Source organism: Actinia tenebrosa, unplaced genomic scaffold (genome assembly GCF_029948245.1).
Source record: "Actinia tenebrosa isolate PJP-AT-01 unplaced genomic scaffold, QUT_ActTen_1.0 PGA_scaffold0__85_contigs__length_37466705, whole genome shotgun sequence".
Taxonomy (NCBI): Eukaryota; Metazoa; Cnidaria; class Anthozoa; order Actiniaria; family Actiniidae; genus Actinia; species Actinia tenebrosa.
The window spans coordinates 31,703,393-31,731,024 of NW_028292569.1; the positions used below are offsets into that span (position 1 = coordinate 31,703,393).

General features: G+C 34.3%; 1 protein-coding gene across 5 annotated transcripts; it reads left to right on the forward strand.

The window, feature by feature from the left end:
* Nucleotides 1–1,512: 1,512 nt before the first annotated feature.
* Nucleotides 1,513–26,794, forward strand: LOC116298392 (adrenocorticotropic hormone receptor). 5 transcript variants are annotated; one of them, XM_031706815.2, is made up of 3 exons: nucleotides 1,513–2,057; nucleotides 12,745–12,812; nucleotides 23,105–26,794. In XM_031706815.2, the coding sequence occupies exon 3, from the start codon at nucleotides 23,139–23,141 to the stop codon at nucleotides 24,201–24,203; it is 1,065 nt and encodes a 354-aa protein (XP_031562675.2). In that variant the 5' UTR covers nucleotides 1,513–2,057; nucleotides 12,745–12,812; nucleotides 23,105–23,138; the 3' UTR covers nucleotides 24,204–26,794. The 5 variants fall into 5 exon arrangements, with proteins under 5 accessions (XP_031562675.2, XP_031562676.2, XP_088896914.1 ...); XM_089040788.1 differs by lacking the exon at nucleotides 1,513–2,057 and adding an exon at nucleotides 6,074–6,233; XM_031706818.2 differs by lacking the exon at nucleotides 1,513–2,057 and adding an exon at nucleotides 6,651–6,832.
* Nucleotides 26,795–27,632: the final 838 nt, after the last annotated feature.

Consider the following 27,632-nt stretch of genomic DNA (forward strand, 5'->3'; position numbering starts at 1 on the left):
CGATTCACTATAGATAGCCGATGGCCATGAAAACAAGCCCAAACCTCTTACATCTCATTTTTTCCGTAAAATCGAAACTATTATTTTCCATTTTATGTCATTCATAGATATTCATTATATTCATTATATTTATTATATTTAATAGATACTCATGTCGGTTCTGCTGCTGGTGATGGGTGTGCGCGCCATCGCTGAAAAGTGTGGTCACAAAATAACCGGCAACGGACTATGTTCAGAAAAGACAGTGTTTGCTATTCCATAGAACCTGGTTATCATCACGTAGATACGGTTAAAAGCAAACCCACTTTGACAAAATAAGAAAATAAGTCATGAATTACCAAAACATTTGTATCTAGTGTCATGTAGAGAACCTTATTCCTCTCTCTTCATCAGTGCTCCTTTGTAAGGACCAAATTTCGAGCTCCAGACACAGAGAACTCGAAAAGCGGTGCGCACTTTATTCCCCTCTCTCCATCAGTGCTCCGTGTTAAGGGTATTCAAAGCTCGATCTACCAGGGATAGAGAGACCTCGAAGAGCGGTGCGCACTTTATTCTCCTCAGTCTCCATCATTGCTCCGTGTTAACGGGGTATTCAAAGCTCTACCTACCAGGGATAGAGTGAGCTCAAAAAGCGGTGCGCACTTAATTCCATTCTATCTATCTGTGCTCGGTTTTAAGGGTCGAATTTAAAAGCTTACGATTCCAGCTGAGACTGAACTCTAAGAGCGGTGCGCACTTTAATTCCCCTCTCATGATCAAGGATTACTACGCCCGCCCCTTACTAGTAAAGCATGGGCGGGAATCGTGATCAATTTATTGGCGGCCCTGGTCACTGAATCTATTTCTGAAGAGTCGTATGAAGTGCGTGGATCAATTTTGAGCATCAAATAACTCTCGCTTTATTAAGCCGTTAACTCCGTCATTCACATTTAAGGGCTGCATGCGTATTGATATGGCTACATATTATTGCGTTTAATCTCGTTAGTGAGTTAATCACTCCGGAAAAAAGTTAAAACCCTTACCGTAAAAAATTCCAGACCCGACTAAGCGCGATATCATCTAAAAGATGAAAAAAAGCGAATAAATACAAGACAAATGAACATGACGCTTGCAATATTGGTTCTCACGTCAAACGTGCTCTCAACCCGAAATAGTTAGTTGCAGTCATAAATTTATAATGATTAACGATTGCGTTATTTCCACCCTACGATACCAAGTATGAAGTATTATGTTCTGGTATCAATGACTTCCATCATAGAATATTTATTATGACATTTACGGCAACCTAGGGATTTTATTACAGTCGGTTCTGGTTCTAAGCCACAACGTTGGGAGCTTTATTAAGACGATTCGAAAATGCAACCGCTTGTTAATTTTGTGAAATAAAAGCGCGCACTCAGTAAAATCATTAGTTAAAAATTAATCTTTTGTTATTTTAATCTTTTGTTATTTTAATCTTTTGTTATTTTAATCTGTTTGGTTTTAAAAGTGATTAGGAATCCTAACAGCGGTTGCAATCATGACGATATGCGCCTCTAAATGCTCGTTGATGCATTGAAACTTCGTTACGAGACCGTCTTTTGAATATTGAACGAATTGCAAAGGAACAACATGTATGTATTGTATATTTGACCCTAGTCACTTGTAACACAATTAGACAAAGTACAGTGTCCTTGTATTTCCGAAGGAAGAAACATCACAACACAGGATAAACCACTTGAGACTGGGTTTGAATAGGATCATCTAACATCTGATGTACTGCACTGTTGCTTAACTAACACTAAGGCAACAACAACTAATCAGGTCTACCGTCCCTAAGTGCAAAAATCTCTAGCGAAATAGATTCTCTTTTGAGAGTTATCAGTTGCTACTCGCCATGGATCATCAAATACGTGGTTTTGGTTGTTGTTACTTCTAATCATTCCGCAATAACTACGTTGATATACAATATACTTAAAGTGAAGTTGTGCATCCGTTCTGTGCATAGCGGCAGTAGTTTTGGTTGAAGATCTCAAGAGAAAGTGGTGGAATCCCGTGGAATCGGGGACATTAGCAAGGTAAGAGCTAGAGCAATGCAAAATCACCGCGTATATCAAATTCACTTAAGCTTTGATTGATCTAGTGATGCAAAACTTCGCACAATGTTTTGAATATTTAAACAATTACTTTTCGTTTTAAAAAAAACCCATTGTAGTCAACATCTTAAACGGCTCTTTTTTTATCAAATTGAAGTATTTTTGAAAGTAATGATGATAGTCGCTCTGACGTGGTTCGAAGGAACTCTGTGTGACGTCTTTCACTCTGTTCCGCCATGGCTTGTAATATTGACATAAGCCTGTATTAACATACGTTGTGTTGATCACAAAACCACTGATAACTCACAATACAAACACACCAAGCCATCGTGTTTTGGAGCGTTCATCCTTCACAGAAGCTTTAATGGTTATTCTGCGAACGGCTATCGAAGTTATATTACCAACAACAAAACAGACTTGATAATACAATTACTAGGCCATTTAACGCTAATCCAGAAAACAATACAAGATTCAGTATAAACAGAGAACAAAATTGAAGAGTTGATGGACTCATTTCATATATTCGAGTAGGATTCAAGCCTGTTTTATACTCGTTCTTAATAAAACAATCATTCCGTTCTTAAAAGATATTAAAATTCAGATAAAAAACTGTGATCTTTGGCAACAGGTCACAACCAAAAACGCCTACCAAAGGGCTAGGATTCAATTATCTTCTACTCGCTTGCACAAGACATAAATACGGCATGTTCTGTGAGTTACTTGGGTACCAAGAAACCTAGAGGATTCCGAGTATTTAGGAGATTAGGAAAAAAATAAAATCTTTTATAACGATAAAATATGCAGAGGTTTTGGATGTTTTGATATTACTATTATATAAAGGACGGTTTACAATGATATATAGCGACATAATATGAATTACAAAGAATAAAGAGTGTAAATTATTACCGCAAGATTTTGGTTCCAGAGATCAAAAGATTGAATTTCAGTCAGTCAGTTAACAAGACGTTAAATCGCTAGGAAATATATTTTTGGTAGTTGGAAAAATAGTCCATATCTTTCATTATCCGTGTGTCTAACATGCTACCGAATCAATCAACCAAACAAGGAATGCAATTTAATATATTGAAGGATTTGAAATTTGCATTTCAAACGGACCAATTCTTTTCTGATTATTTTCTCTGTCACTAATTTTAATTGCCGTTGAATCTCAAAGGACTCTTGATGGAAAAGATAACCCAGTAATTACTAATATAAATATATATATAGCAAAAATTATGGGATATCATCCCCGATATCTTTTTTGAGTTGTCTATCACCAGGGCTTTCTGAAAAAATATCAAGAAGATATCCCGCCGTGTCTGATATACTTTTGTTATACTTGTATGTATGTTTGAAACGGCCATAATTTTTGCAAATGGCTGTATGTATATATATATATATATACACGGCATATGCATAACTTTGACCCTTATATATATCTACAAGTACATCATATATATATATATATATATAATATATATATACCATCACGTGGTATACTTTCTATTTTTAGAAAACCCCTGAAATCGAACATGTGCTTTTAATCATGTCTATTGTTCTCGAGTGCAGAAGACCAAAACCAAAGCAAAAGTTTAATGCGCATAAGTGTGTAGTGTGTCACGTGGTATGATATGATCTATTTTTAGACACCATTACATTAGGGAACACTTGAGTTATTGGCTTGCGTGCTGATCCATTTTGTGCTAACGAAAACAGGAGATTGTATAAATCACACATATCCATCAAAATAACTACTTTTATGTGCCAGAGGAAAAACATTAATCCACCAGTTTTCACGTTTCATTATTATTATTATTATTATTATTATTATTATTATTATTATTGTTATCATTTTTTTATTTTATTTTATTTATTTATTATTATTTTATTTTTTGCTGCTACTAGATGGTAGAATATTTATATTTAAAGGTGTAGTAATCGTAGTACTAATTTTTTGGGGGGGGGGAGGGGGAGATTTTGTAGTGCGTTTCCACTGCTTTTATAGTGGTTTTTTTGTTGTTGTTTTTTTTTTTTGCCATTGCTGAGGCGGTTTTTCTCTTCCTTTCCCATCCCTTTCCCCTACTTTGATTTTGGCTCTCTCGTTCCTGATTTTATGCGAACCATAACAACGAACCCATAGTCTACGAATCACACCCGGAATAACTACGAACCACCGGCGACGCTGTCCATATATAAATGGTGGTAATATCCTTTTTCTTTGACTGCCCGGCGCCAGATGTCATGGAACTCAATTTCAAACATTAAGCAAAAGATACACAGAAAATGTCTGTCATTGTCATTCGCTTTACATTGGACTCAACAAGTTTTGTTCGCTATTCTTCACTGAGGCGACCCCACTTAACGTGGTCTGAGAAACGATCACCGCCTTCAAGAGCCATTAACGGAAATGTGTTAATTTTTGCGCAAGAAAAAATAACTAAACGATTGGTGAAAGAAAAAAAAAAAAAAAAAACACGAAAATTTCACACAGTCGCTCGACACGTGCTTGGACTGGTTGCAGGTAGCCGACAATAAAGATTACATATAGCATATACTTCAATTTCGCACTAGATTCAGTCTACTTTGTACTCACACACATTTGAATATCTCGCACTATTTTCATCGATATCTCAACATTGTTTACGAAGTTTTTCTTTTTGAAGATTAGTTTTGAATCTGTGTTGATCCTAAAGAGGTATTCGTTGCCGCTTGACTTATATAACTAGTCGTTCCCTAAGGCGTTTGAATCTCCAAGGACTTAAAACAAGCTAAAAAACGTCTAGCCAAGTAATCTCTTCCTTAGCTTCATCAGTTTTTAACTGTATGAAATCTTACATTGAATTGTAGTCTAAAAGCAAACGGTTTTTGCTCTTTTGTTGTAGATATAGGTTGTATTTTATGTTATAAAAGCTCAAATCTACACTTGTATACCAGAAGTACAAGGCATACGATATGATATTCTTCCTCCGACATCTCGTTTTCAATCACTGATAATGCCATATCGATTTTTAAGCTTGTTTTTCATACAACAGTCTCAGGTTTAAGCCGTGATTTTGATCGGTTAAATGATAGGAAATAACTTTTGCACGTGTCTCTTTAATCTTATTTCTACTTCAAACTCACTAGAAAAGCCGAAATATTTACGATTTTATTTAATGAATTGATAAATAATAATGATTTTTTTTATTATTTGTCGTTATTTTTAGTTTGTTTTGTCTAGCGGTAGAGAAAGAATATTTTGTAGTAAAACGATCTTGGAGTCACGCAAAATTAGACTTCGTCAGCGAACAAAGAGTGAAAAAGAAAAAAAAAACCACAAGAAAATGAATAGAGCTTTGATTGTAAAAAGTGGCTAACTTTTTTTCATAGGTCTTATAACGTTTGTATACGAATATTCCCTTCTTCTTCTTCTTCTTCTTTTTCTTTTTCTGGCTCGTTTTGTTTGTTTGTTTTTATTTTAACGACAAATCGTGGTATAAATTATTCACAGAAAAGGAATGTTTTTCATCGTACTATGAAGAAAAACACAGGTTTTGTCATTAATTTTGCATTACCTTGGTATTTTGTTCACTTCTCGTTCTTTCTTTCTTCCTTTCTTTCTTCGTTCCTTCCTTTCTTCCTTCTTTTCTTTTATATATCGTTAGTTCAAATGCATTATTAATAATAGTTTACTACGAATATTAAATAAAGTCCTTAATTTTAAAATATTTCGAGCTGTTTTCAAAAAATACTTTTTATTATGATCATCTGGTTCAACATTAGAAGTACTTTCGAACCGCAAAGTAAACATATCACTAAATCACACACGCCACGACACCAAAAAGCACGAAATACTACAATTCATAAATATCTCTCTTCACACTTTCACACTCTGGTATAAATTTCACCAAAATAATCTTATTAATTCATAGTCACCAAAATAGACTATTTTTCTATCGGCTTTTCTTAATTTATGTATTATTCAAATGTTTTAGAGTGTGACGTTTTACAGGCCTTTGTCATTAACAACAAAAGTGCTCTCAAACCAAACTTGCTTAATCATCGTTCAGTTTTTGCTTCAATGTAGAAACACCGAATTATCGTCCAGTATACAAAGGAAATAACTTTTCATCTGCTACTACAATATCAAGGGGCTGTTCCGTCGCTTCTTAACCATCGGTAAGTCGGTAAGTCATTTAGAATGTCTTTCTTTAGATGTGGAATCGTTCAAAATACACAATGACAGGTTTAAAATTATTTTTAGACTAGAACGGTTTCATACTGCGTCAGGACAATAATATGGGACCTGCGAAAAAAGTCGAACTTTGAAAGCATCAAAAACCTTACACTTTTCCACTTATTTTCCAAGACGTCCGATTTTTAAATATTTATATTAGCGTCGGCGTTTTTTCATATGAATATAAACATGTATATGATATATACATATATATATATATAAGTTTATATCGAAGTTAGTCATGCCGTGTTTCGGACGAGGATTAATTTGACGAATGACTGAGCGGAAGTCATGTGGCCTACATTGTTGATCCCAGGAATTTGAGAGCTAAGATCACTGGAGTGAATTATACAATCTTTCCATCACAACACCCTAAAGCTCACTTGAATTGTCCAAATTTGTTATATTTATGAGTGTAGAAAGACTCTTTTGCAACTATATCTCTAAGCAGGACTTACTAAAAAGAAAAGGGGCTTCTTAGCAACTAGGAAACGTAAATCGTTTTGAGATATATTTGAGCTAAATCAAGTGCAGCCGTATGGTAAGTTATACAGGTTTTTGTTTACTTGTGTTTCTTAATTTACCCATCAACTAGAATATTCATGTCTTAAGGAGGATTAAGAAAAGACGTGTTTTTAACTCTGATATCTTTCCTAATCATAAGCTATATCGCCATTAAATTGTTTTCCATTTCTAAACCTCTTATTTCTTATTTTTACTAAGAGATTCGAGAATGTTGAACGCAGTTTTATTTTAGCAATTTGAAGTATTTCTTACGGTGATTGATTTTTTTAAATTTATTCATTTATTACGATTCTTTACTTTTGAATGACTAACAACATTGAAAGAAATCGCAAGTCTTTTAGAACCAATGCCTGACTATAACCATCTCAAAACCTGTGTAGATATTTCTTGAAAGAAAGCAGTTTTACAATGTCTCTAATTCAATTAATACTTTTTCCCTTCGTATGTTCTTTAGCCTTCAAGCTTGTTAAATTAGACCGGACGCCGCTTATATTTCTTAATGGGTATTAAGTCTTATTTAGCTTCCTTTTATTTGCCTTTTTTCCCTGTTTATTTTACCTTGTACTGAATTTAAATATTAAGGGGAAAATCCCTAGAAATTTGAAGTTATCACCAAGGCAGAACAAGAACTTGAAGCTTAGTGATAAACTCATCAACATGAAGCTTAATTGCTGTAATTGTTAACGTTTTCTAACTGGACGAGAGAAAAAAACACAAAGTTTTTTATCTTTTCGTTAACGAATAAACCATGTTTTTGTCAACATCAACATATTCTGGCTGTCGGTATAGTTTAAATCGTGATCAAAAATGTAGAAAAAAGATCATTTTGGAGTAGCCGCACTAAGAGATGCATTTTATTAGCAATTATAAAACGTTTATCGTTGGTCGATTGAGTAGCAAGAAAGGCGAGATTAGAGCATCGTTGGCTTATCGTTAATTTAAGAGAACAAGCTTAATCGTTAGATATTTAAGCCATTGAAGTTGGCGTTCTTCTACTGTTGATAACAATGAAAGGACGGTTTCAGCATCTTTGCAGTTCCATGCTATCAGTCTTAGCTAAGAAAGGAAGGAAGGAAACAAGCCTTGACAGCAATAGGCACATCTTTCGTTTCTATTCAAGCACTAGCACTAGATACACGCACCAATCCTTGAGTTACGTTATTTTAGCAAGTTCATGAATGTTTAGCCGTGACGATTAAATTCCAGAATGGAACATGAGGATTGAGGATTAAGGAATCGGTGTTCTTGCGCGCGGATTCCAAGTCACCCTTGGCAACGGGAGGAAGAAGCGGAAAAGACAAGCACCGAAGTTTATTGGTATTTCAAATCATAAGCGCCTTCGAGTCTGCCCAATACCCTACTAATAGACACTTATAAGGTCATAAAAAATAGCAATTTATTTTTATTGATTTATTTTAGAATTACTTAGAAGAAACTCGTTGAACTTATTTGCAAACAAAAATTTAACGTTTGATCTAGTAGTTGCCATACTGTGAATAGCCTTTGGTCTATCATCGTTAGCCCCCTTTGGATCTTTTCAAAGGTTCCCAAAACGTTCTAAATAAAACAAAAGGATAAATGAATATCAATCATGTTATATTTCTAGAGGCGTTTTTAGGATGTATATGATCGCGGCGGAATATTTATGAACCGTTTTCATAACCCTAGTACTAGTGCAGTGCTGTAACTCTTGTTTCTAGCTCTCCCTGTTTTTTGTTTTTGTTTTATGTTTTGTGTTTTGTGTTTTGTGTTGTTTTTTTTTTCTTTCTCTTCCTGTCCTTTCCTTTCCATTCCATTCCATTCTCTTCTTTCATTTTTTCTTTCCTTTCCTATTCTTTCCTTCCCGTGTCTAACTTATCTATTTTCCTTTCCCATTTTCCCCTTCCTTTCCTTCCAACCTGCTCTTTCTACCCATCTTTCATTCTAGTGGACAGTGCGTGGGTTTAATAAATTCCCTCCACATTTATTTACCAAGACTCTTAATTACTAAGTACATTCACACAAATACATTTTAAGATAAAGTACCACTGAAAGCGCGGCTTCCCTTTTAAGTCATTTATTCTTGAAACTTATTTCTTTCTTAAAGTAAACGCTATTATAGACATGTAACTATAAAGAAAACAATGTCAACCTCTTTCCAGGGTCAGTTCAAAATGAATCAATGAGAAAAGGGCCGAAATTTAAATCATGACAGTTATTGGAGTTTGTCTAATAACGTCGAACTCAAAAATCATATAATAACTTTTAAGAATTATGTGATGTCTGCTTTATAATCGATGAAAAATAATTGTCTGGTATTCCGATTTTGAACAAAAGTTTATAATGAAGTACACTACAACCTTTTTGTGTATTGACACAAACGTTTTCTTTTTTCTCTCGAGGGAAATGGATTATTTTTTCTAGATAACAAAGAGCCGGGGTAAACGATTGTCTTGCTTTTAAGGCAAATATTTGGATACGTCAAAGCTTGCTACATAAATATATTTCTCTGCCGTAGCCACTTTTAATATCGTCTGTTATTGTGTCTTTCAAAGAAAAAACGCGTAAATTAAAGTATTATTTGTGGAATATATTTCGTAACGTTTGCCGCACTCTGCTGCGCACAACAAGTTCTCGCTTCTCTAAAACAAAAAAACTCTCGCGCGAGACAGGAGAGATTGACTTGTGGCAAGTGTAGTTTATTTTGTGAACATTTTTGTAATGTAATGGCTACATGTATTTTACGTGCACCGGCTTCCGTGTTTGGTCCATCAGTGTCCTAAGGGCATAGGTGTTCTATTACCGGATTAAAGCATCTAATAATAATAATAATAATAATAATAATAGTAATAATGTAAGATTGCAGAGAGAACTGTTGAAAAACAAGAAAAATACACGGAACTACGTGCAGGCATCAAAAAAGAGTGCAAAAGCTCAAGTGTAAATCAGATTAACATAGTGTTTGACTTTCTCGCAGGACATCGCGAACAGCTAAGAAAAGACCTAAGAACAATTACAAATACAGACAGGGAAGTGAACTTTCTTATAGAACGATGCCAGAAATAGATTTTAAGCCAGGACGTTAATATAGTCAAGACGTTCAATGAATATGCATAAGCTGAAGAAAGGATTGAAAAAAGATGATGAACTTAACCAGCCTAGACTTAGTCCGCTGGTCAATGTAAACATGATATATACAGACAAATAAAACTTGCCATAATAATAATAATAATAATAATAATAATAAACATTAATAGAAAACATTAAATAATAACATTAAATAAACATATATGCAAAAGTTATTTACAAGAGATATAAGTACATAAGATAAGATATAAGTACTTGAAAATAAATCTGATATAAATATTAATAATGATACTATTCTTGGTTTGCAATCAATCCCAAGAGAGCACAATAACAAAAGGGATGTCCGCCATGTTGGAAGATATAACAAAAGAATTCATTGAAAAATCTTTTGTCAAATTCTTCCAACATGGCGGCTATGACGTCTATTGCAAACGAAGAATATATATACGACACGGATGCGGCGCCACCATACCCAATCCTTGCTTAATAACCCTATTTATTACGACTACTAGACATTACAGACAACTGGTCGGATGGTGTGACATGTTTTACTATGATGCGCATTTATTCTTTACTTATAAACCTCTCTATTACGACCACTAGATAGACATGCGGACAACTAGTTGGATTTTGTGGCATGTTATCCTATTATGCGCATTTATCCTTTACTTATAAACCTCTCTATTACGACCACTTGATAAACATGCGGACAACTAGTTGGATTTTGTGGCATGTTATACTATGATGCGCATATCCTTTACTTATTTACTGACTGATAACTTGTAAACAAACAGAAGTCAGCCAGACGAACTCGGCTCAGTTAAGATATCACCAGTATTTCATAATGACAAATTGCATATATACAAATATGCTTAATCTTTACTAACTTTTCCAAAATTTATCGAACCCTGAAACAACCTCTGGGCTGATCTAAGTCAGGGCATGGCTAACTCACAGATTGAACCCTGAAACAACCTCTGGGCTGATCTAAGTCAGGGCATGGCTAACTCACAGATCCGTAGATTAAAACAACCTCTGGGCTGATCTAAGTCAGGGCATGGCTAACTCACAGATCCGTAGATTAAAATAACCTCTGGGCTGATCTAAGTCAGGGCACGGCTAACTCGCATATCAAACCCTGAAACACCCTCTGGGCTGATCTATAAGTCAGGGCATGGCTAGCTCACAGATCAATCCCCGAAACAACCTCTGGGCTGATCTAAGTCAAGTCATGGCTAACAAACAGATTAAATTTGAATTCAACTTGTTAGGTTTTGCGAAAAACTCTACTCAAAGGTGATGTCGAGTTCAGGAATCGAACCCCGAGCCCCGTGAGTTGAAAGGCGAGTATTCTAAAATTTTATCTTCTATTTTAAAAACAAAACAAGACAAAAACGAAACAAAACAAAACAAAAAAAAAGCAAATTCGCATATTTATTTATAAAACAGCTTATAAGAGCGCGCTTGACAAACGAAGATTCTAATCTTCACGCTGATAAAAGGAAGCTAATAGTTGAGTTTACGATGAGTTTACGATGTGAAAAAGAACTGAAATATCTACAAAAGGAATGAAAATAAAGACTGTTGCTCAACAGACTAAACTTTAAACAATAACAAAAGAGTCAGAGACAAAAACATTATTTAGTATTTACTATACAACTTGACTCCAACTTCAAGGTTTTTGCATCAAAAAATTGTTATTTTTAATTACGAAGAAGGCGGTATTATGACTTCTAAACTCAGCAGAGAGCATCACGAGACGATACTGGGAATAGAAAAAGTGGACGAAAGGAAAGGATGAATAAAGGAAAGGAAAGGAGAGCAAAGGAAAGGAGAGCAAAGGAAAGGAAAGGAAAGGAAAGGAAAGGAAAGGAAAGGAAAGGAAAGGAAAGGAAAGGAAAGGAAAGGAAGGAAGTGGAATGGAATGGAGAGGATAGGAAAGAAAAGGAGAAAAGATGATATTAAAAGAACATTAAAACATTTCTTGCACCAATTGTTTTGCCATTTTCTCACCTATTTTTGTTCTCTTTTCGTATCACGGAGTCGCACGGGAGTTGCACGCGGGAGTCAAAGCCGCGGGCTCTAAACAAAACAGCTAGAAATAGACCAATAAAGGAATAGAGAAAGCGAAAGAAAAGGAAGGAAGGATTGATAAAAAGAAACAGTTGTGACATTTTCCACACACTCTTAATTTATTTAGTTCGTTTAAAAAAAACAAAGTTGATTTAAATCTTGATAAGATAATTTTAGAATATCTTTCAAATATTTCGTTTTTCATTAGCTAAAATGTTGATTTTGTAGCGCAGTTAGTCATATTTCATTATTTATAAATATATTATTGATTTCACTAGCCGAGGCAGAGGAGACCAACGGAATGACGCAGTTAGACTATTCAAAACAATATTTCTAGAGGAGCTAGTTAGCTTCCCACTGCTTTTCTCGAGAACGATAATTGCATCCGTTAATGTGAAGTAAAAATCATTTATACACTGAGCAAGTGGTTTGACCGTGGGACAAGCTTTCGCATAAGTATCATGTCCTATTTCACGTGCAATATCACGAAACGACACGCCAAACTTCGCGCCTTTCGCGCGCTCACGCAACTTCAGCTTCAAGTGCTCATTTAAAAAACATTTCTCTTATCTGATGTCCAGAAAAAATGTCAACAGTTTTTGACAACAAAATTGACGAACTTTATTTTAAGTAGCATGGTAAATAACCTTCTATCTGAGCCATGGAAATTTGCATTTTAAAACTGACAACTCGAGCGGTTCCCATATATTGTTTATATACGTAAACATCTTCGCGACTCCCGTTCATGCAAGTTGACCTTTCCGACTAACTTTTCTACGGTTTTTTAAGGCGAAGAGGATAACGAATGAAGTGATAAGGCCACACAGCGAAAGTTCAGATTTTTTTGGGAAGATCAGGTATGTTAATGAAAAAAATGATTTATCTTTACCATTTAAACTTAGAATAAAAATCGCGATTGTTATTGTTACACCATTCTGAATAAGCGTTTTAATTAGTTTGATAAAAAAAACGAACGATCCAAGTTTAAAGTGCTATGCTTTCGGCAAATGTTCTTCATTTTAGTAGATTAGCTTAAAAGTGGTGAGCTGTGATTTTAGGACGGTTATAAGTGCTTTAGAATTAAAAACACAGGCTGTATTTTCGCTCTATTTTACGGTTGAATAGCAAGGTCTACTAAACTAAACTAACCATTCTTTTTTGTTTTTTTATTTTCATTTAGAAATTTTATTTAATGAAATTAAGTTTTTTTTGACAATTCAGGGCGATAATAGTACATTTACTCGCTTTATTCTAAAACCACGTATATTTCAGATATCTCTAAGCATAGATACATATATATACACACACACACATATATATATTATTTACATATCTGAAAATATTTCAGTAACAAAACTATCCCATAATTTCTTATATATTACCCTACATATTTCTTATATATTAATGTTTCTTGCATGTGGCTGACTATATATCTATATATATATATATATATACATTTCTATATATACATCTTTAGTTTGCCTTTTGTTCTGCACTAGAAAACACACAACACATATTGTAAACGCAGAATCTTTTCTTTCAGTGATATACATTTTGGGAATAATATCATCCTAATAAATATTTCCAATATACATTATTAATCATAAATATATATTCATAGATAAACAAGGTCAAAATACTCATGTATTTATAAGGATATTTTTTACCACAACATGGTAATATCTTTGCCCAACTTCCGGCCCTGGAAATTCATCTACAAGTCTAATTTTACATCCCTACTTCAAAATAATCCCCTTTCTCATCCATATACACGCATTTGTCCCAATGATAACGCTGATTCTGATAGCCAAGTAGACATGAACTTGTAAGCATATTTGGATTTAGAAAGATTTTAAGCATTGTCTGTTAAACTGGCAAAAAAATATTCACACCGCACCTTCAAAATTCATTAAATGGCATATTTATTGTTTATTATTTAGATCTAGTATTTGTATCAGATTTCAAAATTATTTTAAATTGTTTTGAAAATGATCCGTGGGATGAAAACAATTTATCTGATAATGTACGGTGGCTATTCCTTAGATATTTTTCATTTTTGTTATTATTATTTTTTTATTGGCTTTACAACCAAGTAAGCATAAACACGATTGATACGTAAACAAAACCTAATCCTACAATAGCATAATTAGATAAACAACAACGTGTTTTTGTTTTGTTTTGTTTTTTGGTGTTGTTGTTACTTGTTTTTTTCGTTTTTGGTTTTGTTATTTTGTTATTTTGTCTTTTTTATTATTTTTTCATTTTGTTGTTTTTTGTTTGTTTGTTTGTTTTTTTGTTTTGTTTTTTTGTTTGTTTTGTTTTGTTTTGTTTGTTTTTTTGTTTTTTTGTTTTTTGTTTTTTGTTGTTTTTTGTTGTTGTTGTTGTTGTTGTTTTGTGATTTTTGGTTTTTTTTGTGTGTTTTTTGTTTTTTTTGTGTTTTTGTTTGTTTTTTTTTTGTTTTTGTGTTTTGTTTTGGTTTTTTTTGTTTTTTGGACGTGTTTTGATTTTTTTTGGTCGTGTTTTATTGTTGTTGTCTTATTTTTTTGGCTGTTTTTTATTCAGTTTCTTATGAGGTGGCTTATTTTTTGATGTAGTTTTTTATTTCCTAAATTATTCCCTGGTCAGTTCGGCGCCGTCGTTGCGGGAACCTAGCGGGGCACGGTCTACGGTCAGTATATCAATAATGAGTTCGAAGTTCCGTTTTGCTTCAGTAGTAAACATAACGACTTTCGTTTTTCTCTCAAAACAAAAGAAATCGAAAGTTTAATTTTCGCTAACTGTGGGCGATGCTTATGGATCTGTGTTTATCATTTCCGCTGCTGGCTGTTAATATGTCTCGTTACATCACCATTGATATTTCTTTACTACTATCTTAGTACTACAACATAAAAATAAAACAATACAAAGATCTTTATTAAGAAGTCATTTCTTTAGGGGAAAAAGTTAGGTTGGTCTTGCATATGTTTTTTGTTTTATGAAACGCATTTATTTGAACAGGTGTTATGCTATATATCAAGATAAGAGTAAAACGTTTTCCATGTAAGGGGGAGTAACTAAGGGGATTTTCCTCCCTCCGCAAAACTCATTTCCAATTTAATCTATGAGCAACGCGTGTCCTGGCTTTGATCAGCCCTGTGGTTGTTACAGAGTATCGATGAAAATAAAGATAATATTCATGATATAGGAATACTGAACTTTGTTTGGACCTCTTTCTCTCACGCACGACCTATTTATACCAATGACTAACTTAACTGGAGCCGTTCACCAATGTCGCGCTGAAATTACCCGGCGGCTGTAATTTGCACTAAGCTATCACAGCTGATTTTATTTCTGGGCGAGCATTTTTATTTCAAGATTTTATTTTTGAAATGGACTTTGCCTATATTCCTTGCCTTAAATAACTAAACCAAAATTTGAATTGATAATGCTATGAAAATAAATACATAAATTACAAATGTCATGTCTAGCTAGATTCGACGGAGTTTGAACCAGTCAGTGAAGTGCTTCATCAAAAGCCTTCAAACGAGCAACGAATAAAAATGTGATTTATATAGTTTCCAAAGACCTTTTTCATGGTGTTAACACAGTGCGCGCAATGCCATATATCTTATTTCGCCAAGTGACAATAGGACACTACGCCAATACCGTTAAGTAGTTTCATTCCTCACCCAAAACGTTCGGCCTCAAGACAACTATGAGATGGCTATAAGGTTAGTAGCTCCTGCAGTAACAAAGTAGCTTTGACAGGAAGTCGGCCCACTCTAGATAAATACATCAAGACATGCGCAATGAGAACTCAAGTCTGTAACAGTAATTATAAGAGCGGTTTTCGTATGAATACAAGGTACGATAGCCTGCGTAACATTGAAATGGCTTCCAATAAGAATGAGAAACGTACGGTACTGACTTACAGCAAGTACAAGGTATAAGATGACGTAACATTGAAATGGCTTCCCATTGTCTTCCAGTAAATACGGTAAGCTACGGTATGGCTACAGTTTGTTACGAATTTGTTGTATCGTTCCCATTCATTCAAAGACTGCTCTAGTCAAAACGTTTTTTATCGTTGGTTGCTATGTTACCGTGGATTGTGGCAAGTGCTTCTGTCATAATCGAGCTAGGGTTTAATATATGACGTCTGTATCTTCAAGAGGTGTTTTTTTTTTTAATCAAACGATCTTTAAAGAACAAAAGCATCACCAGAAATCAAAGTCACAAAGCTGTAGATTCGAGGTTGTTGATTATTCGACGTGGGTTTAGTCTTTAAGTTATTCGTACGCCTTGGATTTGAGATTTCTCATTTATTCATTCATTTATTTATCCATCCATTTATCTATGCATTCATTCATCCATCCATCTATCCTACCATCCATCCATCCATCTTTTCATCCATCTCTATCCATCCGCCCATCTATCCATCCATCCTTTCAGACTATTCAATATAAAGACATATTCAATGCAACAACAGACGGCCATCATTTAGAAGGAAGAATGACACCTACAATCACTTCAAACTAATGATTTAGGAACATTAATTAACAAGGCCATGATCGCTGCTATCATTAGATGATTTTCCTGTCTTCCACTTTTTCAAATTGATTTAGAGCAAAGCAATGCATTCCAATATTTGAAAGACAGTCGCTATGGAATCCAAATATACGTATATAAAAGCTGTGACGTCAAGTGACATAAATATTCTAGTAATGTTACTAATTGGTTTGTTTATCAGTGTCGAGGTGAGATTATTTCTCTCGTCTGGTGATTGATATTTTCTTTAAGAATGAAGACAGTTTTTTTTTAGAATTTAACGATCCTTTTGTGTGTCTTCTATTGTTCTTTACTCGATTTCTCTAAACTTGTGATTATATTCATAGGTGTTCGTTTGCTTGTGTTGTGTGCTATGTTTGTTAGTTCGGTTATTTGTGAGTGCCTTCGCGAGGTTGTTAGTTTCAATTTTCTTTCTTTCTTTCTTTCTTTCTTTCTTTCTTTCTTTTTGCTTTATGTAAAGTTATGACTGCCTTTATATAGAGCGTTTTCACTCACGTGAGAAGGCAGCCATAAGCAATAGAAACTTTCTGCACAGTATTTGCATAAAAATAGAGTTCAATTCCCGGAGGATAGAAAATGTATTGTTTTGGTACCCCATAATGACCGCTGTGACGTCACGTGAAAACGCTCTATACGCTAGACATAAAACCAAAGTAATCAATTATCACGTATGACTTTTCACACGACTCTAGCTTTGTTTGTCAAACTCTGAACGAAGAAGAAAATTATTATACATTATACTCGAAGGTATTTCAATTAATCTTTAGCCTCCAGTCCGTCATATTATTTAACAGCGGTCAACTGGTGTTGTTTATCAACTTCATATCTTGGTGAATTAAGTCCAAACTCAATATTAATTCCACACATCACGTTCTATACTACTGAAGTATTAGTATAACTTTAGATTTCGCGCGCAGTGATAGGTCGAGCGACTAGTGATTATCAAAAAGCGGAGATTAAAAGGTTTGCTCTGTTTTTTCTTTTCTTTCTCTCTCCGTTTCTTCGTTTCTTCTCATTTCTTTCTTTTTTTTCTTTTTTTGTATACTTATTTTCTTTCATTCTTTCTTCTTTCTCTCTTTGTTTCTTCATTGTTGTTGTTTTTTGTTTTGTTTTTTTGTTTTTGTTTTTTTTTCATGTCAGCATGTTTATATCGACCTTGTTGTTATGAATCTCCATCGCCTTCAAGTCTATTTTTAGAAACACAATAAATGGTAACGCCTGGTCTAATCAATCAACCGGTTCAATTCAATATTCGATCCGATTCACAATCTATTTTCTATTTATCTTTCAAGCAGATGATAAAGAATTTGTCGGCAGCGTTTCATCCTACCTACACCGACTATTACAAACCAAGTCGTCTGCAAAAGGGATAAATCTTTTTTGTCTTCTTTTCAATATATTTTGTGAGTTTAATTAAACATTTCTAAGCATTTTTTCAGGGTGTTTACAACAAAAGGTTTCAAGTATCTTCTCAGGTGTTTTTTTAGTTGTTTGAAATCAAGATTTTAATCTTACTCCTGCAAATATTACTGGGAGTGTTGTCTAAATAGTTGATTATTTATTCACCCGGCTCTGAGGCACAAGTCATTGATCGAGTTAATGTAGTGTTTGTTGGGGAATATCAGTTGGCATAGACGCAATACGTGAGTTGATGCTTTCTATTCTTATGTAAAAGTATAACCATATACCTGAAAAAAATATTTGTATTGTTGTTAGGTGCCATGAATATAGCGTGCAATGCTCTTGTCGCTCATTTGATGTTTTTAACAGGCGTTTCAACTGCAGCTTCAGCCTTAATCCTTAATTAAAGAAAAGAAAAGAAATTACGTTGGCATCTTTTTAATAGCTATACTCCCTTGCTTTTTTTTGGTAACTAGTAAATTAGATTTTTTTTTTTTTTTTTGTTTTTTTTTTTTTTGCTCTTACCATTTAAGTACATCTGTGGTCCTCGCTATCTCTTCTCTTCTCTTCTCTTCTCTTCTCTTCTCTTCTCTTCTCTTCTCTTCTCTTCTCTTCTCTTCTCTTCTCTTCTCTTTATTGTTAGTGATTCCTAATTTCTCCTATGCAATACAAATCTTAAATTCTAAACAGATAACAGCGTTAACATTTTACTTTTTCTAGATAATATTCTGTTTTTCATTGTGGAATTAAAATCAATCAACGTCTAATGAAGTGCCATGGACCTTCTTACATAGATTTCTCATCTAGATTCGTTCAAAGTCAAAAGATTAAGATGCGTCTTTATTGCTTGCCAATGGCATCTGTTTCCATGGCAATAGGATATCATGCTATTTCTATTACAAAAGCCTGAGTACCTCTGACCAAAGAAAAGACAAAATGCAAACGCACGATTGCATGTTTCAGGGGGAAAATTTCGAAAAATACGTGTGTTTTTTTCAAAAAATGCAATATTTGCCAAAAGTTTTTAAGCCTTTGATTTCCACCAAGGTAGAACAAATTGCAAGAAATAATGCCTTCTATATAGGTGTGGATTTTTTTCCTGTAAGGCAAAGTTTTACGTTCACTGTTTATCGAGTTCTGAGTTAGAAAATCTCCCTAAAAACCTTTGCAGATAACCAGAAAATGAAAAGAAAATTTTTGAATTGGGAGTAAACCCTTCTTTTTTTTTCATAGAATATCATGCCGTCCATATAATAAACAATTTTAAAAAACATCTTCGGGACCAGGAGTAAACAATACAGCATAGTAAATCTAAAATAAAAGGTGTTTTAAAAATTAACAACTAAACGAAACAGATGGTAGATAAAATTTGTAATAATTTGCAGTGTTGTCTTTCATTTTTATTATACTTTTTTTCAATATTAAAACTTCACGTTGGTCTAGAATTCTTCATCTAAAATTCAAAGAATAGAACATTTTGTTTTTAAGACATTTTTGAAATCTTACCGGCGATATTTCATTAGGAATAGTTTCCTACTTTGTTCGCTTTATTTTAGGAGACTTATCCAGCTATCTTATCAACACATGATATTAGGATCGCTTCTTTGATAAAAATGCTTATGAGCTATAGTTTGTATTCTTGATTTATTTGCATTTTTAGTAGCTTAGTGTTATTGTCATTTCAAATTTAAAGTGACATATTGATGATTCTTTCTCTAACTAGCTACGATCATTAATAAACCAAATGAAATATATGGCCAGTACTTATCGATGCGGCATTTGTATACATTATCACGCCAACTAGAGGTTTCACAAGCAAGATCGTCCAACTTATATTTTGATAGTTATGAGTATCAGTTGAAGATTCCATCCACAATGACCTCAAAGTCTCAAATTTTAGTAAATAATTTTAGGTAAGTTTAGAAAAATCAAATTATTATCGGTAAACCTTATTATTAAGGAGAGGAAAGGAAAGGAAAGGAAAGGAAAGGAATAAAAAGATTGGAGAGGAGAGGAAACCAAACCAAACCAAAGCAAAGAAGAAGAAAAAAGAAAAGAAAAGAAAAGAAAAGAAAAGAAAAGAAAGAAAGAAAGAAAGAAAAAGAAAGTCAAGAACAAAGTTACGAATAATATAACTTTATTAGTTTGTAAGTACGATAATATTCAGATAAGATATAAGATATTTCATTCTTAGACTTGAAAAAGACTGTAACTTTTTCTCATATTAGAAACCTTCTTTAGGTTATCGGTCTGTTTTATTGCCAAAGTACATAACAGTATATAACATATTTAGAACCCTTTACGAAATACGTATGTGTAAGATAGACTTAACGACTTTAATATTTGATATCGGCCGAAAACAAGCTTCTAGAATATACATTATAACTGACCATCATAGACGGAAGACCAACGAAAATAATTATTACTGTCTGAAAATACAACCTAACGACAAACAAACACACAACACAATAATCTTAAGTTTCTAGAATTTTCTATGAGTCACTTTTTCATAAAAACAGCGGGTATCATGTGTTAACCAATTGAAATATTCAAGGTTTGTTTACATTCGTGGCCGCCATCTTGGTTTCATGACGTAATGAGATTAGTTTTATTGTCCGAAGATCGAAACTTTGGAAATAAATCTAGTCTTTATAAGTATATGGTTAGTGATATATGGATATGTATAGTGTATATATAAAACGTTCTTTAGAAACAAAGGGTCGGATAAAACACACTGAATATTTGTTGATTTTTGTATCTTAATCCTCGGTCCGCCATCTTGGATTTACGGCGTCATTGTGCTATTATTATTATTATTATTATTATTATTATTATTATTATTATCATCATCATCATTATTATTATTATTATTATCATTTATTATTATTATTATTATTGTCAAAATTATTATTATGGACTCGTGTTTTGAGCTATTAATATATTTCACAGATGTGGTTTCATCGATAAATAAGTAATTTGTACATATATTTGTTATTTTATATTCCTTATCTCTTTTTTATTGTTTTATTATTAGTATCATTGTTGTTGGTTTTTTAAAGTATTTTTGAATAAATTTTTATTATTATTATTATTATTATCATCATTATTATTATTATTATTATTATTATTCACTTTTATTATTGTAGATTATAGCTCGAACATTATGGAATATGTTAGCGCTATTATTGATATAATTCGTCTTAAATTTAGAAAGGTTAAAGGCAAAGGAAACGATGAATGCGTTATTACGGCTTGTGAAGCCATTTCGTTGTTTACCTTCCGTAAATTTTCTAAAGGTTGACAAGATTATTACATCAGCTGAACTAAAGAAAGAATAACAAAAATAAACTTTTATACCGTTGTCAACTTAATAGTTTGATAAAAAAATTGCGTCTACAACATATATATGTGTTTATTATTTTGGAGAGCAAAACAATAGGGAAACAATATACATACACCTATTTGAATAAACGTTGTCATCGCCAAAGGCGATAGGCAATAGGCGCAAAGCGATAGGAGATAGGTCTTTCCAAGATCCAAGAATAGCGGGAATGACTTGTGTTTCAGCTTCTTATTCTCGTCAATAACATTGACCTTAGTGTTAAGACTGATTCGATGCCTTTGTATTCAACGAAACCATTTCCATGTCGGAATGGCCTATCGCCTATCGCCTTTGGCGATGACAACGTTTTTGAAATAGGTGTATACATATAGCCTATATACAGCGTAAATACGGCGACTAATTTGAATAACTATTGTCCTGCACTGACTTGTGACTGACTAGCTTCTCAGCTAGTAATGTAAAGTTATATATATATATGTAAGTTGTCCGCAAAATTTCAATATTGAAGCTAAAGTTTTCATAATCATCATTTTTATTCCTTTTTTTTTTTTGTCTTTCTTTTCTTCCGAAACTTCATAGGCGCATAAAGTACACATTGCGCATGATCAAACATTCGTGCTATTTTCTAAACTAGTAACTAGGCCTCTACCTTGTTTAATCTTCTTGTTTATTTGTTAAAAAAGGTTTCATAACTCTTAATGACCCTCGTTCGTCAAAATATCCAAAAAAAATTTTTTCATTGTCAAACTCTATTTCTTAAGATTTTATTGTCTCTTTCGCTTTTAATTTTTCTAATCTTCTTTCAGCATTAACTGACAAAATAATAAAGGTTTATTTAGGACTAACAGTCTGACACCAAGCCGTTTTATAAGCCTTAAATTTCAAGAAACCCGGAACTCTCGGGGATATAATCAGCGCCAGTGGCGAAGAAGTTGTTGTAAGCGGTCTCTTTATAGTAAAGATTTTTTATGATGGTATCATTTGTTTTTAATTTAAGGAAAAAAAATAACGGAACAAACGAGGGGGTGAAAAAGAACGAATGGAAACATTAATAACTGATCTGCATCACACTTCGAGTTCAGTATTCAATATATACTTCCTCAGTTCAAACAAGGAGGCATCGCAAATATTAGTGTTGAAGAGGCTAAAAAAACCCTTATTGGAAAATATCTTTATTGAATTCGCAAGAATACAGTAGTGAGTGTAGGTACAAATTGATTGAATCTGGAGTATTATATGTTTTGGGGTATCATTGGTATAATTTTATTGTATTTTTTTTTGTTAATTAACTTAACTGTCTTATTTATTTTCTGTTAAATAACGAAGCTCGTTTTTTAGGAGTTAATTTTAAACTACACAATTGTTACTTTTTTTCACAGCTCCGTTAGGTTCCTAGAAATGGAAAATTGAAAATTGCTCGCGTAAATAAGGACTCTTTTTTTTGAGCCAGCCTGTACCGCTCGGAACGAGTTACATGATTGGATTAAAAAACCATAGATTGGTCATCCAAACAATAGCACTAAACCTAACCTTACAAAAGCGGTACTGTACTTAGGGAGCAATGAAAATCCAGCTTTCGAGCGGTACTGGATTACTCGTTTAGTATTTTGCCATGGGTTGTTCGTCCATTTTTTCATTCATTTTTATTTTTACCATTTCACAGATGAATCACAAAGCATTTAATCGAGGGTGTGAGGTATAGCTTCAAAGGATACGTGTTCCAAATTTTGGGCACTCAACTTCGATTACATGCTTCGTGTTTAACCATTGAACCGCTTGATAAATAGTATTGATAAATTGTGACATTTTCAAGGCATTTTGTCGAAATTTTTATTTATTTATTTTTAATATTTACAGGTTCAACAAATAATCGACTAGAAAGGGCAACAGCATGAATATTTCTACAAATAATTCAAAAACATTCAGTCTTTCAGAGCCCTCTTTGATTGGCTGGTGCTTTGGATATGGGTTAGTAGACGTCTTCATACTAATAAGCAACACCGTTACAATAGTAATATTCACCAGAAGTAACCTTCTGCGCAAGTTGACCAACTATTTCCTTCTCAGCTTAACTGTAGCTGACATGCTCGTTGGGTGTGTGTCCGTTCCTATGTACATTTATATTGTAACGTTTTTAACATCTAATGAAAAAATCGATAACACTTCGCGAGATATATATTTGACTGTCGACATTTTTACGGGCTTTGCCTCGATATTTGCACTAACGACCATCGCTCTTGAGAGACTTTATTCAGTGGTTCTGCCAAGTTGGCACCACACAACAAAGGCTTACGTCTATCGTATTCATATTTTTGCGATATGGCTTTTCGCTGGAATTCTAGGTATGCTACGAATGCTTTTTTCATACTATGATAACTTTAAAATAATGGAAAGTGTTTTCTATGTTTCGACAATGGGTGCACTGTTTTCTTCCCTCGGGATCATTTGTATTGCTTATATTTGTATCGCAATTAAAGTACGCATGCGTATCAACGAGAAAACCAAAAGAGTAATCGAGAAGAACCGTAAACTAGCTGTGACACTCAGCATTGTAACACTTGTCTTCGTGGTCACATGGCTGCCATTTTATCTTTTAAACGTTGCGCACAGATTTTGTACCAAAAACTGTGATACGAATGTGCAACTGGAGGTAGTGTTGTTCAGCAAGTTGTTACAGTACTGCAACTCTTTTATCAACCCTGTTATATATGCTTTCAAGATCCCTGAATTCCGAATCGCGTTGCTACGGTTGATGGGGAAAAAAGTATACAGGCAGCCCAGTACGGCTTTGATATCTCTCAAGGAGTCAAAAAAGCGATCAGATAAAGCGAAAAGCAAGCAGAATGGAAATGCAAATGGGAATGGAGATGGAAATAGAAATAGAAATGGGAATAGAAATGATCATGGAAATGAAAATGACATTTTTAGGAAGAGGTTGGGATCAGATTCAATATAAGTATATCGCACCCACAATTCTTTGCGAGCTGTTGTCATCTTCAAGAGACCTTATGACTATGGATACATATACCTACTTGGATAAACAATTAGCTGGACCAGAGTAAAGATGTCTAGTCTTCCCATTTATGAGGAAACCCAAATATCTCCATAATGCTTCTCGCACAAACATGATGAAATTCTAGCTAAGAAACAAAAGAATAAATTCAGAGAATAACAACATGGTAGAGGCATCTGCTACAATGGAATCACATTCAAGAAACTTAAAAACAAAAATCCAAAATCCAAAGTCGAAAATTCATTGGAATATTGCTGGAGACGATTAGTACTCCAACTTGTCATAGTCATGTGATATTTTTCCTCCATAGAAAATATTTAAAAGGTATGACATGGTTAATCATCATAAATCATAAAATGCTGGTCTGTAGTCCAGAACTGGACCCACTTCTCTCACTAACTGACTAATTTTCATTTCAAAATAAAAGGAAAACCGCGCGCGCACGAGATACGAATAACTCTTACCAGTCTCTTTCCTACTCGTTTCGTCTTGGCCGCGCGTGCTTCAAAAAAGTGGGTCCAGCGCTGGACTAGGTGTCCTGTCACGCGATTAATCACTTGGTATGTCACGTGTTTAATGTTCATAGGTCACGTATAATTATTCCCTTAAAGTAATTTGACTTGTAATGTGAATACCATGTGGTCGATCTCGTGGTTAATCATCACAAGTCACGCAACATTTCCAATCACGTGTGATAGTCACGCGAGCTTTTTCAGATGTGTGTGTGTTGGCTGACTTAACATGGCAGATCACATGACTGACATCTTAGGTCAATCAATAATGGAAGCAAACGATTCTAAATAACTTTTCTGACTTTTACAATTCACTGGTTCCTTATTTTTGATTTTAAGGGGGGCGGATTCTTATTACGATAATAGTGCAGTTTTCGTATGACTGTGAAAAGCTCAGTGCCTTTTCTCGATAGAATTTGTGAATTTCCATGTTAGCCTCGCATCCATGATACCCTTCTGAGAAGGGCCCATATTGTATGCAGGCAAATGCGTGTTCCTGTAAAGTTTATGCTAATGAGCCAGAACGAAATTCATGATGAATAATAAGAGATCAGTGAAGTCAGTAATCATAGATATGCGGTTGTAAGTAGTGTAAAATAATATACATAACGATTACGAATATACCCTTTAAGATGACATTGTCATATCACACTAGCAGAATAAACCCTGAGATAACCAAGGCATTAATATGAAACAGGCTCTGCACCATCACGTGATGCCGGTCATAACAGGAGGCACAACGATAGCCTTTTCTGGGAAACTGAATTCTTTTTTATTTCAATCGGATTAGTCAAGATTCAATTGTTCCTGCTACCTGTCATATTATCACGTGATGGTGCTAAGCCTCTAGAGGGGCTAATACCACGGATCTCACCGAACTGTGGCGACACGCTAAAAATCTATCTCGCTACCACACCCTAATTGTTTTGAATAAGATGTGATTTTCTTTTTGTATTTACTGGGTTATTTTGGTTAACAAATTTTCGATACTCTTTACTCAGTGTTTTCTAGAATACTGAGCGTTTTTCATGTTTTTGTGACCAAACGACTTGGGTTTTCGCTGCCGTCAATCAAACATAACTAACTCAGACTGTTGTGAATTTGATAGAGACGGAATCAAAAAACACAAGGAAGCGTGCCACGTTTGGAATTGTGTAAATAGCGAAAATACGCTCTGATGTACATGTATTATAATGGGACAGACTCGTACCCAATCCTTTCTCTCGCTCACGTTGAAACCTGAAAGTGAGGACTGGGTACGATTCTGTGAATGGGGTTACTCACATTCACCGACTTAGCCGGGATATTGTAAATACTTTTGACGGGGTACATTACGTAGCGCGGGTGCGCTCATTGAAGGTTGTAAATAGTCATTTCAGAGCCGCTGTCTTCCCTGTGGGAATACGGTACTTGATGTAAATAATTGTAACTGTTTTTTATGATACAGCGTAAAAATGGGATGAAATATAGAATATATATATATTTGTTACGAGTTAATACAATATATCTTCTAAGAGCTGGAAACTTATGGTATCTGACCTCGCACTCAATTGGCTCCCAATTTAAACCAATCGTAACGCTAAGCATACAGTGCCTTGCGATAATGTGACACTCGATTGGCTTCCCCTTTAACCAATCAAAACGCCAAGCATCCAGTGCCTGGCGGTAATGCGTGACACTCAATTGGCTTCCCGTTTTTAACCAATCAAAACGCTAAGCATATATTACCTTGAGATAATGTGCGACACTCAATTGGCTTTCCCTTTTAACCAATCAAAACGCAAAGCACCCAGTTCCTTACGATAGTGTGTGACAGTCAATTGGCCATCCCTTTCACCCAATTAAAACCCAAAGCATCAAATCATCAGCTTTTCAGCTTTCACGTATCCACTATGTGTTGTACCGTAAGTTTCAAACTCGTACGTATGACATGTTCACATGTAAACGGGATACAGGATAGTATATACCATATGACTTCTGTACTTCTGAAATAAAACAAATAAAAAAATAAATGAGGAAGTACGTAGCTAGAAAGTCAATAATGGGTTTAATTACCTCAAATTAATAGATGCTGGTGGTGAGGCATTGGGTAGGATGTATTGTTGTAGGATGCTTGGTTGGTTGGAGTGAGTAATAGTTAGTTCTCTACTGTACTTTCCCCTGTTGTACTCTACTCCACTGACGATACTTTCCTCTCCTCTCTTCTCCTCTCTTTTCTCCTCTCCTCTCCTCTCCTCTCCTCTGTTCTGTTTTTTATCCTATTCTGAGCTCTGCAATGAAAAGAGATAAAGTAAACTTAAAAGGAACTTTTTATTGCCGAAGGCCTTGTTTAGTAACCTTGCTAACAGATGGCTACAGTAACCACAGTCTAAACACAGAGAAACGTTTATTTGATAATCTGGAATTTCCTTGACTGAGCTGCCAATACGGGAACAACGAACTCAATCAAGGATTTTCCTTTCTTTTTGGGTCGGTGTCCACTGGTAGAACGAAGCTTGGGATTGGGCAAAATAACAAAAACAAAGAAAGCATGGATTATGGTGAACAATGTGTATTGTTCTACATGTAAGCTGCGTTCTTTGTTTTATCTCACCATTCATTGTTTGTTCATCCACTGCCAGGCTTCGTTCTGCCTGTTGTGTGTTACCCGCTTCTTTTTCGACAGAATGGGTTCCCATTCCCAAATCATATTTACATATGTACATCGAAACATGTCAGCGACGAAAAGTTATTTTTAGAACAGCATATAATGAGCCCGCCTTATTCATATAACAAAACATGAAACATGCCACGTTCGTAAAGCAAAAACAATATTTATAATCGGGATGGGAATCAACTGCTCTCAAATCCAGTATACTGT

Bases quoted from the DNA above. Each gene is read 5' to 3' on its own strand.
- LOC116298392 (XM_031706815.2), top strand. From the start codon at position 23,139: ATGAATATTTCTACAAATAATTCAAAAACATTCAGTCTTTCAGAGCCC.